This window comes from Sinohyriopsis cumingii, chromosome 13 (assembly GCF_028554795.1).
Source record: "Sinohyriopsis cumingii isolate HCF-2022 chromosome 13, ASM2855479v2, whole genome shotgun sequence".
Taxonomy (NCBI): domain Eukaryota; kingdom Metazoa; phylum Mollusca; class Bivalvia; order Unionida; family Unionidae; genus Sinohyriopsis; species Sinohyriopsis cumingii.
This window is the reverse complement of record NC_142973.1, coordinates 35538600-35559003: the sequence shown is the minus strand read 5'-3', so window position 1 is coordinate 35559003 and position 20404 is coordinate 35538600. Positions and strand designations below refer to the sequence as shown.

Below are 20404 nucleotides of genomic sequence, written 5' to 3'. Positions count from 1 at the left end.
ATTCATATCAAAATCACATAAATCATATTTTATTTTGCTTTATATTATTATTCAAACAAAAACAAATAATAATTTGTGTGTGGAAACCAATATATACAGAGAGAACATGTAAATACATGTGTATTTCGGTTTTTCAATGTCTTTCGTTGTTTCTAGTAACCCGTAACCAAAAGCTTGTAAAATTTTCCTTAAATGAAATCATGATGGTCTACATAACCCTATTTCAAACATGTTCATAATTCGTCTTCTGCAAATTCTTTATCAAATTCAGCTTGGGAAATCTGAAAAAAAAAGAAAGATGGTTTTCTTTCAATTCAGGGGGACAATTCTTTCAACAACAACGTAAACAACAATGTACTTCATGTAGAAAACTAAATCTGAGGTATTCTAACTAAAGGAAATATAAATCTTTGTCACTTTTGTCTTGAGATAAGCAATCATGATTTTGGTATTCCGCCCAAAATCTGAAAATTTGAAAGGGGGGTTTGGGGGTCCTCATAAAAACTGCTCCTGGTGCAACTTATGATCATAATATATAACAAAATAATCATTTAAAAAACTAACAAACTTACCAAAAAGTTCAACCTGACTTGAATAATTTCGTAATTTATATTGTCACATGAATTTGTTCTCCAATAATATTGGTGCTTTAGTTATTTCATGTGCATTTAAAGTGTTCATATCGTAATTAAGTAAAAATAATTTCTGAATTTTTGCAGCAAATATATTATACTTCTCTCTTTTCATAACAAATCTGTAAAATAAACACCCAAGAACATCAACAATATACAAATAATCCCATACATTCACTTGTCTTTTTCTCCAATGGACACAACCTGTCGATATTCCAGTCGAGCTCTTTTTGCTGCTTTGGCAAAGATTTGTTTAGCCTTTCTTTTTGACTGACTTTTTTTGTTCAATGTGCAATCCTTTCTTTCCTTCTCAATGAGAGCCTTTCTTCCTTTCAAGCTGGTGCTTGTATTGGCGACATGCAGTGCACCTATTCTGACAGAGAGCTATATCTGTTTTCTCGTACAAGACATTTTTCTTCTTATAGCAATTAATTGCACTTTTTCCTGATGCCTTCTATGCTTTAATTTTTCCATATGCAGCTTCTTTTGTAGGTGCCATTCCAAAATCTTCCAACTGCGATTGACGTAGAGCAGAGGTCACAAAATATCAGTCCTCTAGCATTCAGTTTTCTTATAAACTGACCAACTAAACTTACGTCGACTTTTTGCTCTAGCCATTCCCATTTCGATATGGTTTTTAAACCTTTATCTAAACTTCTCATGTCACGGTCTCTTTCAACAACTTGGGACGCCATTTTTTTTGCTCCAAGCATGCTACTTCTTTCCACAGCCATCAGTTTCCATTACACGAAGATTCATTGGATGAATTTAAATTTTCGACCAATCAGAATACTCTTTACGAGAGTTGCTAACTAATATATCAAACGAATACGTTACAAGGGTCATTGCAGAATGGGACCGAACACACCATTTTTTAAAAAAAAAGATCGGAGATTAAAAAAATGGACAACATCAGGAAAAATCGGATTTAAGTCAGGAGAAAAGCGGATCATACTAGTTTTTAAAAATACACAATACTGATAAAAATAAGAACACATCTTTCCCTTCATGAGCTGATCTCTTACAAAGTTCATACAGATATCAGGAAATAAAAGAATATAAATTTAATTTTCAAGTGCCCTAATTAACTGCACATTAATTTATTAAAAATGTTGATCATGGTATGTGGAGTTCACCAAATATCACAATAAGTGTTTCATTTTGAACAAGAGCTGCGATATATTTTGATGTTAAACTAGGACTAGGTAAAGACAGCTCATGGGTCCATTGGCATGAGCATGGTAGTATGATGTGATCATGGGTCCAATGGCATGAGCATGGTAGTATGATCGTCCCATGTATGTGTGATTCGGAGTTACCACTCTCATTTGCAGTTTGCTGTATTTATGTCCAATATATTCTAAATTCATGCTGTTATGTGTCATATTTTATATGCTTTTAATGCTTGCCATGAGACTTCAAAGCTTCTGTACTCACTGATTTGGCCGAGGTTACTTTAGCTCTTCAAGATCCTAGTTATAATGATGGTGGGATCTTTAAAATTAAGGTCAAATGCATATAGTTTTTGTGAAGAGCAATAATTATATGGTATTTCTTTCTCAAATGAGCTAAATAAAAATAACCACTGTTTCCTACAAGTAATTTTCTAGTTTTGTCCAAATGAAAAACATGCCACATTGTGACTATGATCATTGATAATCTGACTAGTATATGCAAGTCGATAGTAATAGTCCATCAGTAGGATGTAAGGTAACCACATCTAGCAATGATCACAGGAATGCTGCCAGAAATTTTCTTAACAGGGTTAGGTCCCTCACACCTATCTTTAGGGGTGGGGGGGTCATGGGGTGGGGTGGTAAACTATGCCAAATGGTAGCTGATGGTCAACAACAAAATTATGAGGTGTAGAAACACATAATTTAAAACAAGCATTTTGTTTCATATCACTCCCCTTCAGAAAGCCTCTGCAAACTGGAGATTTATTGGAACACATATACACACATCTGTACAGTCATCAGTTGATTTACTGTTTCAGATGTTAGCCCACAGGTCTTTGAAACTCTATCAATGCGGTAAGAAAATGTCAGCGTATCTTAAAAATAAATGAAAAACAAAACACTTTTTTGCCTTTATTTTGTTTCATTTCTTTTTCTGATACTCTGATATTTTCTTACAACAGTGATAGAGTTTCAAAGTCTGTGGTTACTCTATATCTTGGAGTAGTGTAATTTCTGCTTTGAGAACTGAATCCACTATCACAATCAGCTTTATATCAAGACAGAACCACTGCAATTATGGTCAGTCCAAATAAATTCTGGAACTGGTTTTCAAGATATATATCCAAACACAATTTTCCACATTTTATGCATGTTCTTCCATAGATACTTCTGTCTATGTATCAAATTTTCTGCAAGACCTAAACTATAGCAACTGACACCATGTTGGTTATTTCTACATCAATGTTTTCTGTGCTATGATTGGTTAGCAGCAAACCATCTGATATTTCATCCTCAATAGACGATCTTTCCATATCAATGATTTTCCTAAAGAAATCAGTTATCTTTTGTTTCAATATGACACATTGCTGTTGCACTTTAAACATTTCTCTAATGGCTGATCACTGATCCATATACTATACACAGCTAGGAAACAATGCAATTAGAATACCTCCATAGTTTTTTGTAATTACTCCAATAGATCTCCATCACAAAAATGCTTGTATTCAACTAATATTCTCCATAAATATAGGATAATTTGAGATCATGAAGAAAAGGCAAAACAGACAATCTGATCAACTTAGTTTAAAAAAAAAAAAAAACCCAAAAATTGTGCACTGGGTCTATGAAATTTTCAGGGACCACAGGAATCTTAAAAGATGTTTCCCCAACTGGATTTGAAAACTTACATGACTCTGGGCCATTTCTGTGAGAAATGTGTGATCCTATAGCCTGGCAGTAGCTCTGCTGAATAGATCTAACTTCTTTTCACAATTACAAGACACACTTCTTTGTTTATTGCTTGGCCTTTTCCATATGTGGAATGTGCATAGCACTTGACCAATGTTCTGTATCAGTTTGAATGGCCTAGACAACACTGCATTCATTCCTTTGCATCATGTGGTACTATAAATCCCAAATGTTACAGAGTACTAATGAGCATGGCAAGTAACCCAAGTGGAAATCATACTGAATATGTAAGTGAACCAGTACTAAATTATTAAATTTCAGGATGACTGGTCGCTAACTTTGTTTAACAGATATTTTCTTTCTTGATGATTATGATAGTAAACTGGTGTTTTCAATGAAATATTTCTGTTTCGAAATTCATCCCCATTTTAAAGACTTCTTTACAAGTACTTTTTCCAGTACTTTTTGGAGTTGACCTCAGATTCAAGTAATTTTCAAGGTAAACACCTAAATTCAAGTACTTTCAAGGTTCATGTGAATCCTGTCATCTTCAGACACTTAAATAAAGCACATCTAACTTTCCATATAAATTTAAACTTAGTTAAGTGAACAATATCATCACTCACTGAAAAATAAATGATGAATAAATAATTAATTTTTGTTTTAAATATTAAAAAACAGGAAAGTTAAGTATTATCAACAATAACCTGCACGTTCCTCTTGGAAGAATCAATCACAATGTGTCATATTCTAAAATAAAACAATATTCTAAAATGTAGCAAATAACTGTTAAAATTAATTCTATATACCATCTTTACTTGCGTATCATTAAAGTACAGCTGCAAACTTGGACCCTGATTTGCTGTAGCATATTGTGCCAATAGATCATGTCTTTCTTGTTCATTCTCCTGATTACTCAAAAAGTACAAAAACCCAGATCAACCAGTGCATTATGCAACAGCATATGTGGGTTTGTGCAATTTGCAGTTGTACTCAACTTGTAAGCAAGCAACAATGGTACATTTGAAAAAGTTGATGAGTACCTTTCCTTTCTTTAGCTTCTTCATCAGTTTAATATCTTCCTCCAGGTCATCTATATCATCCTCTGTCAATTCTTCTTTCATTTTCTGAGACTTGATCTCCTTCCTTTTCTTTCTTCTCTCCTTTTTGGCTTTCTGCTGTGACCATGCCTCAGATTTGTGTGGCCTCTTCAGCTTTAGCTCTTTGCCCTGACCTTCACCCTGTAGTCTTACAAGTCTCTGCTTCTCGCGTGCTTTATCTCTGCAGGGAATGAAAGACCAATTTAATTTAAACTTAAAAAACAAAACTTCCATAGCAGCAAATGCCAGAAGATTCACACTGATAAAACTTAACTTGCTTGCTCAATTCCTTACCTTTGGTAGCAACAAATCATTTTTTGGTGACAACTTTTTGTTTCAATTTGCTTTTGTAAACACATATCAAAGCTAGATGCCCTAATTGATTCAAACCTTGAAAACATTTCATGCGGAGTCAAAACAGCCCTCAAGATATTTTTAGACCCTTCTAATATGTGGACACATTAATAAAAATATCAATGTAATAAGAGACTGAAGAGGTCACTTGTTATGAGTTTTAAAATCCTCTAGTTAAAGACTGTTTTCACTATATGAAATATTACCTGGTCATGAAAGGCTCTCGCCTGTCAACAGTTTTGTAACCAAATAGTTTTTCTCTAATTTTATCAAGTCTTAAAGTTTTTTTATATAATTACAATTTCTTAAGTTTTAGAACTTAATATGCAACATATAGCCATTTTTGTGCTTAAATGACATTATTATACCCAGTATATAGCTTGGGTTGACCTAACACAGACGAGCTGGCCATTTTTACAACCTGCACTGTATTAACCCTTTACCTCATAGAGCATAGTGACAAAATGCAGCATGCTATAAATAAAACACCCGTTACCTAGTCGACCGGATACACATAGGCCTGCCTGTGAACTGTTAAGCAATGTAGTGTATGTTATGTTTAACAGCAATTTTAACCATTTTACATTTTTGGTACACATCCATTATATGTGGAAAAATTTAAGAGTAAAGTCCGATTGTTATAGCTGTGTAATTATTTTTCACGGAAGAATTTTGTATGTGCTTTAAAATCATAAGAACTCGCTCACCGTCATGTCAGTGAGACCGTGTGACCAATCGTAGCTGCCATTTCCCATATTCGAAATTTACATGCTTTTCGTCTGCGTCTACATCCTTAAGTCGTCTGAATTTGATAATTTATAAAAACTAATTGCTGCCTATGTCAATATCCGAGTCTTTACCTAAGTTATTGAATCTTTCACAGTTGTGATTCTAATCGTGAAAATTTCATAAGTACTGAATGAAATCCTGCTTGTGAACTGTTAAGCAATGTAGTGTATGTTACTTTTAACAGCAATTTTCACCATTTTACATTTTTAGTACACATCTATTATATGTGGAAAAATTTAAGAGAAAAGTCTTGATTGTTATAGCTGTGTAATTATTTTTCACGGAAGAATTTTTTATGTGCTTTAAAATCTTGAGAGAACTCATTCACCATCGTGTCAGTGAGGCCGCGTGACCAACCAAAGCTGCCATTTCCCATACTCGAAGCTAAGAAATTTACATGTTTTTCGTCTGCGTCTACATCCTTAAGTCGTCTGAATTTGATAATTTATAAAAACTAATTGCTGCCTACATCAATATCAGAGCCTTTACCTAAGTTATTGAATCTTTCATAGTTGTGATTCTAATCGTGAAAACTTCGTAAGTACTGAATGAAATCCGCGACTGCCATTTTGGAGAGTGGAGATTATGACCCAGTTACTTTAAATAGCAGATATCAACCAGTGCATAAACAGCGACCACGAGATCTGACATAATTGTCATTCGCAGAAATGAATGTAGTATCTAACAGGGGGGTTTCCCCAGAAGGTGGCACTATGAAAACCAGCTCAAAATGGCTGATGTTTACAGCAGGCGTCAAAAGGCGCTTCCATGCGAATGGAGTAGAGGCGTCAAAAGGCGCTTCCATGCAAATGGAGTAGAGGCGTCAAAAGACGCTTGCATGAGGTAAAGGGCTAAGTATAAACAACAAAACCTCCACTGACAATATTTCCAGATTGTAAACCATGAATATTATATATTCATTTTCATTCAAAATGGTAGAAATATTTATATACTTTTTTATTTGAATCAGATAGACATATCTCAATACCTACATGTGTGACACAGAGCATCAGTGTCCAAGACAACAATGCAAACCTTAAAAGGTTTTAGCTCAATCCATAGGTAAGCACAAATCAACAAGCCATGAAATGTAGCTTACAATTTTCACTGAAAGGTGTAGTGCTCTATGTGACGTATCTATGGAGTAAATTACACCTGAAAACAAAAAGATTTAAGTACAAACCATAATCAAGAAAAATTTATCTTAAACCCAGAGATGCACAAACCAGTGTACCATGAGAGAAGCACAAACCAGTGTACAATGAAATTTAGGACAGTGATCTATATGGCTGATTTAGGCTGGTCTGGACAGGACCCACTAGTTGTAAATATACGCTAACTGAACCACAACCACAGAGGAATTAAATACTTGCTTGTGAGCTAAGCCCAACTGTAAACAACATAGACCTGATCAGCAAATGTGAAATGCACTGGCAGATCTGGGTCTGTTATTTGTTCTACTGATTACTTTTAAAAAACTTGGATTTTTAATGAACGCAAATATATGAAATAATGCAGTTGCAGATTTATCGACAATAAAAGTTTAGTAAAACAATTGTCACTTTCAATGTACATTTTATAAGAATTGCTTGACAAACTGGATAATTGTACATGGTGTATACTGGTACTTCACTTTCTTAAGAAAAAAACTCCTACTTGTATGTAGAATAACTTCCAGAGTATTTGTGGCTTGATTTACGAGAACTCCCTTCAGAGGAAGCATGTGACTCAGCACAAGCAGAAGTGGTAAGTTTTCATCAGATTTGATGCCAATCCTTGAAATAAGAGAGATCACTCCATCTAACTGCTACCTAGGTAGGCAAAGAGCTTTTTAGCTAAATGCTTAATGTTTTAGCCTAGGATCTTCAAGTAGTAGTATCTGAAGAAGAAATTGCAGAATAAATGTGATTACTGTAAAGGGTTTGGACAGTATACATGAGGCCAGCAGTGTACTCACCTGAAAGGTATTGTATCTGTATCAATAGGAACTGGCACAAAGTTCTCAATTGTCTTTCCTTTCAATTCTGGCATCTTTGGGAGTTTTAGGAGACAGAAACCTGAAGCTAGCTTGCCAAAATCAAGGTCTTTTATTCGAAAAATCATGTTACATTCGTGTTTAGCATAGCTCTGAATAAAGCTGACATAGGCCTGCATCCCTTTCTCGAACACAGCTCTGTCATTTACAGCTAAAGTCTGTACTTTGGGTATATAATTTTCAACATTTGGCATTTGTTTCATCTCTAACAGAGGAACTTTCTGATTAATCTCAATAAATTTTACAAAAATGTCCTCATGAGGCTGAAGAAAGACAATTGCACTGCCCATGTGACCTATTCTGGCCGTGCGGCCACAACGATGGACAAATGCAGCAGGTGATTTCGGAGGATCATACTGAATTACCCAATGAACCTCTGGAATGTCAATACCTCTAGCCATGACGTCTGTGCACAATAAAACACTATTTGGCAAATGTTTGAATTTGTCTAACACCGTGTTCCTCTTCTTCATTTTACCATGAATACTTAACACCTGAAGAGAAAGAAAAAAAAAAACAGATGACAATAAAATACATGAACAAATATTTTCAAACTATGTACTGTATACTTAAAATAGTAATAAAAGCAATTTAGGGTTCTATTTTATCTCCAGAATTCCACAAGCCTTATGGGATTTCATGAGGTATATAAACCAGAGGTTTGGTGGAATTGGGAGGAATGGTCAAACATTTATCAAAGGGAACCATCCCCAATTTAAGTCAGAAATAAAAATTATGGATACATATATACAATTTTCTACTATTTCATCTTGTACTAGCATACAGCTTTAATTCTTGTATATCAAAGATTGGAATGAAGTTGAATTGTTCATATGACCTGAATTTGTCATTACAGTTCCATTATAATATTCATTTCAAATGGTGTGTTTGCGATTTTAGTTATCAACCCAAGTTTTATTTTGTTTATTTTACTGTGATATTCACCAGTGTGCCATTATCATTAAATAAAATATTTTAAATTATTTTAATTATTATGCTTATTGTTTAGGTACATGTTTACATGTTATTGTTGAGTCTGATTAAATTATTTTTGCAATAAATTGAGGAACCTAAACACAGAGTATGGTTATTCAATTAATTTTATGATGCATATGCACACACACATTCATATGTTGGAAATACAACTGCTGATAACTATATATACATATGCAATGCTGATATTCACTTATACACACACTATCTTAGCATGTCGCACTGTTTTGGTGACACCTGCGGGATTCAAATCCATTGATATGTCTCCAAGATTTAGCATTAGACTAAAAGTGTACATATGGTACATTTGGATAAAACAGACATAGTTTTAAAACAAGAAACATTTTAAAAGTAGCTTTAGAAAAGTGAAACTCAATGACAAAGATTTCAATGGAAATTCTGCAGACAGGGTCTCCTGCCCATAAAAAAATAGCAATGTGAAACAAGTTCTGAAAGAGTGAACTGGATGACCAATGGCATGAATACAATGACGGTGGATTTAATTAGTTGCATGTCACTTGATGTTTGTAACAGTCCCACTTCCCAAGATACAGCTTCAATGGACACTATTATGCCTGCTGCGGAAGGTGTGCTGGGTAATCAGAACGATTCATCAAATCCAAGGGTATCATTATCTTGAAATACTGGCGATACTGGTGTTTTACTTCGGGTAGAGATGCCGAAAATTTTGAGGCTTTCTTATGGAACCAGCCTACACAGGATCTGGACTTATCCAGATCTATGTATGCAATGGAAAAGAAGGTATCCAAGTTAGAAAACACTTTTATGGTTGATGCAGATGAGCAACAAGCAGCTTCGTTCAGAATTAATGCTGACGAAAGGAAAGTTCATAGAGAACAGAGGACTACATATCACAGAACTGTTCAGAATATTGGACAAGGTGATGACAAAAAGCTCTCTGCACCAGGGGAGGCAAGTCAATCCTCCCAGAGAAGCACTAAAATGTCAATATTTGTCCAAAGAAATATGCGAATGGAAGTTTATTATCAGAGAGTTATAACAGCAGCATTGGGTAAAGAATGAGAAAAAGCACAGGCCACAAGTTACCACCCTTTATTGGAAAAGAGAGCTGGAATGTGTGGTTCAACAGATCTGAAGGATTTGCCATTCAACAGGCGGATGCAGGATACAAAATTTTAATATCAATTACTTCCAAGGTTACAAGGTGCTACAGGTGAATTCATTTAAGGATAACTGACTCACAAAGTATGTGCAAATTATGAAGCATTATGCAGAAAATTAGCCAGTCAAGTTACTGCAAAAACATGGTACTCAGTTTTAGTCTCCCAGACAAGAAATATGGGGACTGTTGAAGAATATGCAGCGGAATAAAAGAGGTTATATGTGTATACCAAGCATGATGAAGAGACCAGACAAGATTTACTGTGTTAATAGATAAAGCTCGCTTTTGGCTTGAGTACGTTAAAAAACCGAAAGACACAGATGACGCTGTCTTCAAGTATTAAAGTTCCAAGAAAGAAAGAAAAACATAGAATCAAGAGTGAAACACAATATCTGAATTATCATCTGCATAAAACTGTCAATCATCACCAGGAAAGTATAAAAAATAGTACTGGCTACAAATTTACTGGTTCAGACTATAGTCAAGATGTTCATTAGCATACACATAAATTCAAGCCAACAGAATAATTTTTATCCATAGAGTGACCATTTTAAATTATAGTATGCAAAATGATTTTTCTAACTCAAAGGGCTACACACTTCTGAACTAGCACTGTCCAGCTCTTTCTCATTACAACATTGTAGGAAGGGTCCGTAACCAATTACCTTATTTTGATAATGGATTGTATGGCTATAATGCGCAACAAAATAGGTTACATGATAAAAACATATGTATCAGAGTTTATTACCAACAACCGATAAAAGTGAAAAAGAAAACACAATGAGATGGTAAAAATGTATGAAGGTTCCCAATCAATGAGGGATGTAAATGGTGTAGAAAGGGTTATTAGATAAAATTAAAAAATTAGAGTGATTAAAAGTGTACATGTTGCTTAGAAACACTAACACATTAACCCCTGGTGACGAGTTTATGTGGCAGGAGGTAGTATCATACTGCCGAGCTCTGTAGCATCAAGGTCATGCATGATATACTAAAGTGGGTGGTATTATAGAAAGGTAGACAGATGTAGCTCTACAATGATACCAAGTTTTTTCCACCAAAAATTTGCCCATGGTCAGAATCTGATTTTGTGTCTGGATTTTAGACTTTTTAGTCTCAGATCTAAGGCAGACCGGTATGAACTTCAAACAGACAGATGAACCTTTGCAAAAAGTAGAAAAAGATGGGCATTTGGAATAAAGAGTGGTCTCGATACGAAAATAATGGGCCTGTTAAGCATGTGTGTGCCAAATAGCCAATGAAAAACGATGTTTCTAACACAACGAGGCATTATATTATTGGAAAATCACCTGGATGTTGATTTATTAGGATTTATTCAGAAATAGCTTTCAAAATGTGTTTCCTACTCGAATTTCAGGAGAAAACTACAAAAACCTCCATGGGTTAATGTGTTAATGGAAATGGGGTTGCACACAAGCTATATTTTAGAATAAATGTTAACATCCCTCAAGAAATTTAAAATGTCAAATAAAAAAAGTTCCTTCATGTGCTGTACATTGTAGTAATGATTGCGTGTAGGTTGGAGATCAAAACAATCTATCAAAAAGCATTCATGGTGAAGGGTTCATAGCAAGAAATGCAGTCAGTTAAGTTTTTGCCCCTTAATTTGTAGGAATGGATTATATAAGTGTGACCAATTCTAATTCTTGCAATGACTGCCTCATTCCTATGGATGGATATGTAGGAAATAGACCAATCACCTAAGGTACATGTAGGTTTGATAAAATGGAGCTTGTTATTGACAGCAGCATTCTCAGAAACCTGCCACTTACTAAATAAGGTATTTTTAATACCAGATTTAAAATCAGTGTATGGTATTTTAAAATCAGATGGTTGAAGAGAATGGGCTTTTTTAACGGCATGGTCTGCTCTTTCATTACCTTTAATACTAGCATGGCTGAGTAACCAACAGTACACTATACTGTACGAGATATATAGCTCGAAATGTTTGACGAGAATATTCTTCAATAATGGATTTTCCAACTTTCTACTGTGTATTGACCTTAGTAATGATAGTGAATCCGAGGTGATAGTTTAAAATATGCTTGGTTCAATATTTTTCTAGGCAAGGTCTATATCCCAGATTTTGGCAAAAAATATTGACTAACCATCTGGCAAGTGAACGTTCGTAGTGTGGTTTCCACTAATGAAAGCTTTAGCAGCCTTTTCAAAATCATTTGATCTGTCATTGTAAATTCTTGTGTAGATCAAGGTCATTGTAAGAGTCAGGAAAATGAGAAGGCTTTCATGCAGTGTAAAAAGTACTTTGGTTTTGGAGACAGACAGGTCTTACAGAAACAAATGGCTATTGGGGTTTTGAAAGATCAACTTTCTTAATGTCAAGACAGGAAGATGTTTTCATGCCAAAGGTAGGAATGGTGTCGGGTTTATTTTGGTATATTCTGTATTCAGGTAGATGTAAAAGCAGGGTTTAAAGGGTTGTATCTTAATTTTACGCCATACAGATTATGTTCCTCTCTCATATGACCGAGGTGGCTCATTAACTTCATCCAAGTTTTAACATGCAGATGTCATAAATGCTCCCAAACAGCCATATTGCTTGATGGTGAATCGGGTCAAGCATCTGGCTGAATTGGAAACAACACAACCATAGTTCAGTTTAATCTAATAAAGGTTCTCTAAAATCTTTAGTGAACCATGCTTTTTGGGGTTCTTTGAAAGATAGATGAGGACTTCGGACTGGATTCTTGTGCAGTATAATACATGTAATATTGTTGAGCAGGATCATGGATGTCTACAAAGATATCTCTGTTCAGTTTAGTTTTGCAAAGTGTTTCAAACTTGAGCCAGTTGGCTTCTTTAAATTCCAGTGTGAAATTGGCTCATTGATGGTAATGTTGTTTAGAGGGAAGTGGTCACTGCTGTAATGGACACTGGCGACCTTCCAAAAGTAGAGAACAAATAATCAGATCAATGCATCAATATCTACCCGTTCCTGGATGTATGCTGGTGACTTGGTGTTACACAGACATAAATCATGTCTGGAAATTAAATCTTCTACCTTTTTGCCTGTCATTTATGTACTTTGATCTCCATAAAATATTATCGGCAGTTATGGGCACTGAACTCCCTGAGTTATGGCCAATGAACTCCCTGAGTAGAACAAATGAGGCTGGGAGCTGTTAAAAGAGATTTTCAAATTCATTTGGTTGTTAAGTTGGTATTTAATTAGAACAAAATGTAATCACTTGAAGGAATAGTGAAGATTACAGCAATGGCTTGTAAATTTTTGTTTAAAAGAATGGCATTACAATGGGCCTTCATGTTCTCTACAACAGAAGCTCCTCCCGAATACCTGAAAAAAGTCTAAGAGTAGATCTTAAAAATATAGTAATTTTTAAGCGTGATGTTGGTAATTCCAAGGAAGAAGAGATGGTGTAGTAATTGTAGGTCTCAAGCTGCCTCAAGAACATGGAGCCATTTCTTAAGCAATCATATCTTTAACATCAACAATATTATACAGCTTTATTGGGTCATCATACCCCCTGTGCTGCCTGTTAGAGTTCAATTTCTTTTTACTGTTGACGATTTTGGTGTTGGGGCATTACTGAATGTTGTCTGAACGGAGATTGTATTTTTCTGAGGTTTATAACGAGGAATATCTGAAGATGCTTCATCAGGAAGACAAGTTCAAGATTGTGCATCTTTTGTTATCTCTGGTCTGATCTTTACTACAGAATGAGAAGTGACTGTAGATGGTAAACTGGGAATAAATAATATTCTTAACTGTTTCAACAATAAAGGCAGAAAGGTAAAAACTGATCAGAACAATGACTTGCTCTGCTGATATTATGCAAGAATCACAATAAAACCAAACCTGTATGTGCCTAAGGACTGCAGGAAGAATTCTAGAAAAGTACTCCACACATATGCATGTGCTGAGAAACACCATGATTTTCTCCTTTTGATGAGTCACCAAAAATGTGATCAGCTGATTTAACTTATCCTCAGCTGATACTATCATGTAATAGTTATTAAGTGTAGAAGGTGTCCTCTGAATGGAATTTCCTAATTCCATTTTCCCCCTCCTTTTTTCTTTTACAGTTATCTGCACAGGATTCCGCAACCCTGCTCTGATCAACTTTTCAACCTCATCAGTCTGTGTAGCTGAGAAAAGTCCTGTTCGACGTTGTCGTGGAAGATAGCTAAGTATCGTATTAACGCTGGCCTCAAACCCCATATCAAGAAGTCTATCAGCTTCATCAAGCACAAGCACATCAAGGGATCTCATGCACGCTGAAAGGTTTATTCCTGATGTTTTGTGCTCTAATAAGGCTTCTAATCGGCCTGGAGTTGCCACAATAATGTTTCCTGAAAGGAATAAAAGGGAAATGTTTGTGTTGAAATTCACGTAAGCAAGTACTTGATTATAAGCTATCATTGCTGCATTATAAGCTAAGAATATTATATTATCTAAACTTAACCAAGTTTGTTACCAAAAATTTCTATTGTAAATAGAACTGAAATTAAATATTTTTCGTCTTAGTTTACACCTGCCCCCCTTTTGTTTTGTTTTTAAAGGGTTTTATGCCATTTTTCAGCACACGATAGGCTATACATGGCAGCCAGTATTAATGGTGGAGGAAGAACCTGGGAAAACCCCAGAAAGAACCACTGACCCACAAGAAGCTACTGGCAAGCTTTCTCACATACCCAAGACTAATCTGAAACAGCAGGAGTTCTGCACTATTTTCATTTATGAACTAGTAGACACCATAAGAAGCCTTTTGGTGAAAACCCCTTTGTATGACCATACATTCAGGAGGCGTAATAACAATATTTTAAAGCCGGGAACAATCAATTTAAACCTTGGAAAAGATCACTTAAAATGCTTACAATGCTGTGTAATTTCCTCTGCAAGTAAAATAGCATTTCCATTCCAACCAAAGAAACTCGCATGAGTAAACACCTGGCATTACACTGTACTCAATGTGGAAATGCGAATTACCATCGTTACATGAAACAAAGGAATGTAAAACATAAACCAAGCAGCCTTATATGCAAAAACATTCCCCAACAAATTCAAAATATATATGTTAAATAATAAACTGTGTTAAATGCCTTTAGAGTTGACCCTAACCAATAAAGGTGGGATATAACATGGGCTCTACAGAAAAGATTAAGTATCTTTGTACATGGATAGTGCCTAATGCATGTACCTTAAGACTGCAGATTTCACACAAGCTTTAGGTACTGATACTTCAATATCACTAGTTCAATGATTTTTTGTCTGTATTTTTTTCTTTTGCTGACATTAGGGTCATTTTCGACAGTTTCCTGAAAAATGAAAACAGATTTTGCTGACTTGTTTAACAAGTCAACATAACATACTTTTCAGTACTAATTTAAAAAGTCTCCATTGATACATTCATCAGAGATCGTCCTGGGCTTCGCCAATGTCGCAAATTGCGATTTTTTTCCCTTATTGGCGACAAAAATATCCCATCTGGCGATTTTTTTGGCGACATACTTTTTGGTTATTTAATTTGTACATACAATCATGGATTTGGACTGAATAAATTTAAAGCCAGAACGAAAGGAAGCCATAAACTTGACTAAGCAATGCATTGGAATCAATCTGTTACACAAACGATCCTTTGTTCTTATTGACAACCCTATCTTTACAGTGCATTGTTACATCATAATCTGCTTATGCTGACATCTGGGCTGAGTACCGTATGCTGCGATACAGTCAATCATGCTACCGCGCTATACCTACAACTGACCGACTTCTGAAGACGCGAATAGAACAGATACAATTAATTGTATGGCTAATCCTTCTGTTTTTTTTATACATATACCAATACAATAGTTTTGCTGAACCTTCATAGAAAACTGATAACCTTTGAAGTACCGACTACTGTGTATAAATACAAAGCAAATGGAAAAAATCTCAATCACAATTACATCTGTCGCCAGTGCAGCATTTTACTCATTGATCTTTTCCTTTTGCCATCAGTCCCGTGTTACGGCTGCAGAGACTTAAACTCCGCAACAAGAAATAGCAAAAAAAACACAAAAGAAACAGTTTTGCATAATTAATAATAATTATTTATTTCTCAAAATACAGGAGTGAAAGAATCCCTAAATTGGGTGTGAATTTACGCTTATATATACGGTCCAATATTGCCAGGTGTTGACTCGTGTAAGTTTCATGCGTGGGAATGGAGATCCTATTTTTCTTGTCGAGAAAATTTATACAGCATTCAGTGATCATTCTTGGGATTTAGGAAGCAATTCGCTACAAGCTTTGTGAAGCTAGCCATAAAAGGGGGGGGGGAGGCTGCTGAGAGACTACTGGTGTCACCTGTCAGCACTGAGGACTGTGAACGTGGATTCAGTAAGATGAACCTCATAAAAACTGACATCAGAAATAAGCTCTGCATCTCATCTCTCGAGAATTTAATGAGAATCAGCATGTACAGATGTGAAAAATTAGACTTTGAAACTGCATTCAACAAGTGGGCAGCCCTAAAATCGCGACGGATCTTCATGTAACACTTTGTAACATTTTGTTAATGCTTGTTGTAATTAAAGTATTAACTAATCCATCTTTTGTAATTTTCATTGCCTGTTACATTAATAGACTAAATTAACACTTGGAAAAATGTACACTACTTTTTTTGGCAACACTTTTTGAAAATTGGCGACAAAATATTGAGGTTGGCGATTATTTTGGCGACAGCTTTTTAAAAGCCAGGACCATCCCTGATTCATGATTTATATTCAAATCATCCATTTTAATTTAAACACCATTACAACAAAACAGGCATCATTTCATTTATTTGCCAATCAATTGCAGGTGATTATGTACACTCAACAGAACATGGTTTCTTTGAAGTACATCAGATTAGTCTTTGGAGGAGCAGTCTGTTCTAAAATACAATTACAATGACAATGATTGCCTTTTAGAGGACAACCTTTTCCTGGGAATTTTCTATGTCTGTAAACATGGTACTGTGTCCTGTATTTTAGGACTTGTCTCTTCTTCCAAGAAAACAAAACACAGTCCAGTTACCAAGCAGTCCCTACAAGCAATCCCTATTGCTGTTACAGAGATGCATAATTGTAAAGCAAGAAATTGGAGACAAGAGGGAAAAAATGTGTGATTCAACTAAAAAACTCGTGACATTTACCACAAATATGAAAAATACCGCATGGATGCCAGAAGAATGATACAATCATTTAAAAACATTGCAAAACATGTCTCAGTACAGTTATATAACACCATTTACAGTGTACAGCTCTGTGTATTCTTTTCATTGTCCATCAAACAACTTCTGGCTCTTTTCTGTTTTGCCAACAAGCCTTTTCCAATAGCATTTCATGGCTTACAACCAATGTCCAACATTTTATAGTCAAGGCACACATGAAAGGTTCTTAGAAACACTGCCAACTATAGTTCTTAAGTAAACACAATGCTGTAGAAGTCTAATTTATAAAAAGAAAAACAAATAAGACATCACATCATGAAGAAAACAAAATCAAGCCAAACAGATCATTCCAAATAAATGGTGTGAAACTGATCATATAATACAAATTACTGGAAAAGACTTGGAAGGACTGAAATGAAATTTTTCAATTAAAATAGCACATTATATGCCGGAAACTGGTCTTGTGTCGCAAATTACCATAAAGACTGGAAAGGACCAAAAACACTAAAGCTCTATGCCAAAAAAACTGGTGATATGTTACAAATTACTGGAAAAAAGACTTGAAAGGACTGAAAATACTTGCATATGACTTCAACTTCTGCTATACATGCAGTGTGAGTCATAAACAGGCTTGTCAATTCAGGGCATTCACGCTACATTATGTACAATATATATATCGTTCTCTACTTGTGAACTTGGGTCACAATTAGCATTTTCAAAACAAAACATTACTTAATGGAAAATAACCTTCTAGAATGATCCTGATGTTTACAAAATCAAAACCATAATCTGGATTACACTCAGGAAATTCCAAAACATAGACCCAAATAAACATATTTATTTCTATTAATAATAATACTGATTTTAAACCCATGCACACAGAAAATAATTTAGCTATGTATTAGTTGTTTACAATGAATAAAATAAAGAAATTCAAAGCAAATTAAATATACATAACAATAATTTTAAGGTAAATAACTTCATATACACTTCCCCTTGTCTTACATGTAGGTCCCAATTACCATTTCTTTAAAAAAATACTCTGACATCTTAATGATAAATTTCGTTTATGGAACATTTTAAGCTCTGAATCAAGGCTGTATCTTTAACTCGAACTAAGTTAAACATGTTTACATTTAATAATGATCTGAATATATAATCTATAATGATAGATACATGTTAGCTATGTATAATGTTGTTTAAAAAATATCAGTCAGGTAGACCTTTAACTTGACTTTAGACAAAGATCGATTACAAAATATGGATATACATAACATATAACCATTGAGAAAAGCTATCAAACAATAAAAATTAAATACAATGTGACCCCGCTATAACATTGTAGTTGGGAGCCATAGAACCTGTCCGCGTTGCAGACCAAACTGTGTTGTTTACAATTGACCTGTCATACATGTACTATATAATAACTAGTTATTATGTAGTACATGTATGACAGGTCAATTGTAAGCAATGATACAAGCCCCTGTGAACGTAACGTGTGCTTGTATCAGTAGTTACAATGCCGTCAGGCATTTCTGCGCACTTAAGGTTTCCGTCTCCAATACTGAAGCAAAACGCATATTGAATTCGACCGACTGACGAAAATAAAATACAGCAATGCTTAATATTAATTTTGGACACCCCTCCATGTTTTTCCAAATCATGATATGCGGCCTATTCTGCTCATAGCATTGAAAAGATGTTATGTTTATCCATTGGGCTATAGAAATGAAATACATCACTTTGTACTGTTTCTTTCAGCAGTTCAGTCCAGTAATTAGGTCAGGTTTATAACTAGTTTTACAAATTTCAAGGTAAAAATGCCAATAAATGGCAAGAAATATTAAGCAAACTAGAACGATCTTGTAAAAAAGTTAGTAAAGTTCAAAGTTTTATGAAACAAAATATATACTATTATGCGGAAGAGAACAACAATGAATAGGATGTTATGTGTCTACGTCTTGTTGATGGGGAAAAAATTACTAAGAATTTAAAAACAGACTATATGCTGGATAATTTCTTGAGAATTTATATTCTAGCGGCAAGTTGACACGGTGGGTAGCAGACGATTTTGTATGTGTGAGACTTCTTGCAAAATTGAAAACTTGGATTAAAATGCAGTTTGTTTTAAGGTATACATTTCCCTCTTTTATATAATGTATTTAGTTGTATGATTCTAAAATATACATAGTAAATTGGATTTTCTGGATTACCGGTTCAAGAAGGTCCTGGAGTGGGTCTTTATGTTGACATTTAGAAATCACATTTTCATATGCATTTCGAGTCAAGATGTATGCTTTATGAATATCACTTTCCTTAATGAAAGTATGATTGTTCTTTCTTGATACAAAATTAATTTTTGAACAGAAATAACACGTGATTCAATGTTTACAGAAATGACGTACCGTTGCACAGAATTACACGACGCGAATAATTAGCCGACATGGTGGTTAGTGTATTAGTGCAGTAATCCGATTATTTGGGTAAATCGTGCCACCCTTGAATGCTAGCTGTAAACGTATTTGAAAAGTACATAACGATTAGTTCATTTTTTTAAAATTCTACACAGAAATTATGCAGAAAACATTAAATTTGTATATATTCTATAGTTCTGAAAAACAAATCCCCATTGCTAAATATACCTCCGTTGGTTTTAAACGACTCAATGTCCGACTGGACGTTTGTAGCACCACCAATACATAAGAAACAGGTGAACTGTGGAATCTCCCGCAGAAATTGTTCAACAACTTCAGCAATCTGCTGAGCTAGTTCTCGTGTAGGACTAATAATCACTGCGCCAATACTTTGTTTTTTCAAGGGCTCGTCTCTCTTCATCAATATTTGAAGCATGGGAATGACAAAAGCCAACGTTTTCCCGCTTCCTGTGACGGCTTCGGCTGCAACATCTTTGTTTTTTAGAAACAGGGGTATGCATGCTTCTTGAACTGGGGTAGGTGTGTAAAATTGGAACTTCTTTAAAACAGACAAAATAGGTTTTTCTAAGGTTATAGGGATTTCACCCCACGTGTCCTCCATCATGTAGCGTGGACCAACAAGAGACGCAACTCTTTCCGCCTTAAAAAAACAAACAAACTAACAGCCTCACTTTCATGTTCACGCTAATTGGCCTTCCAGCAATACCTGGATAGGCATTATGGGATTGAAAACTGTACTCAAGATTTATTTACCTCCGACATTTAAGAGCTTTACAACCAGCAAAACTACGCACTTCCGACACTGAGATTTTAAAACAGAAGTGCTCCAATAAACATATTGAATTTTACGCCCTGAAAA

At 34.9% G+C, this 20404-nt stretch overlaps 1 protein-coding gene across 1 annotated transcript; it reads right to left on the bottom strand.

Annotated features, from left to right (window-relative positions):
* Positions 1-13: 13 nt before the first annotated feature.
* LOC149785199 (ATP-dependent RNA helicase DDX55-like) lies at positions 14-20188 on the bottom strand. The gene is made up of 5 exons (XM_089979003.1): positions 19753-20188; positions 13774-14267; positions 7700-8271; positions 4543-4780; positions 14-281 (listed from the first exon to the last, which is right to left on the bottom strand). Exons 1-5 carry the CDS (start codon positions 20147-20149, stop codon positions 234-236), a joined length of 1749 nt encoding a protein of 582 aa, XP_089835129.1. The 5' UTR covers positions 20150-20188; the 3' UTR covers positions 14-233.
* Between the last annotated feature and the right edge of the window lie 216 nt (positions 20189-20404).

What these genes read in the sequence shown, in the direction of transcription:
- LOC149785199 (XM_089979003.1), bottom strand. Translation starts at nt 20,149, where the DNA reads ATGATGGAGGACACGTGGGGTGAAATCCCTATAACCTTAGAAAAACCT. An exon ending in CAGTCCTTAGGCACATACAG is followed by an intron (nt 8,272 to 13,773) that starts GTTTGGTTTTAT and finishes CTTTCTCTTCAG; the next exon opens with GTGTTAAGTATTCATGGTAA. An exon ending in AGAAGCTAAAGAAAGGAAAG is followed by an intron (nt 282 to 4,542) that starts GTACTCATCAAC and finishes TTTTTTTTTCAG; the next exon opens with ATTTCCCAAGCTGAATTTGA.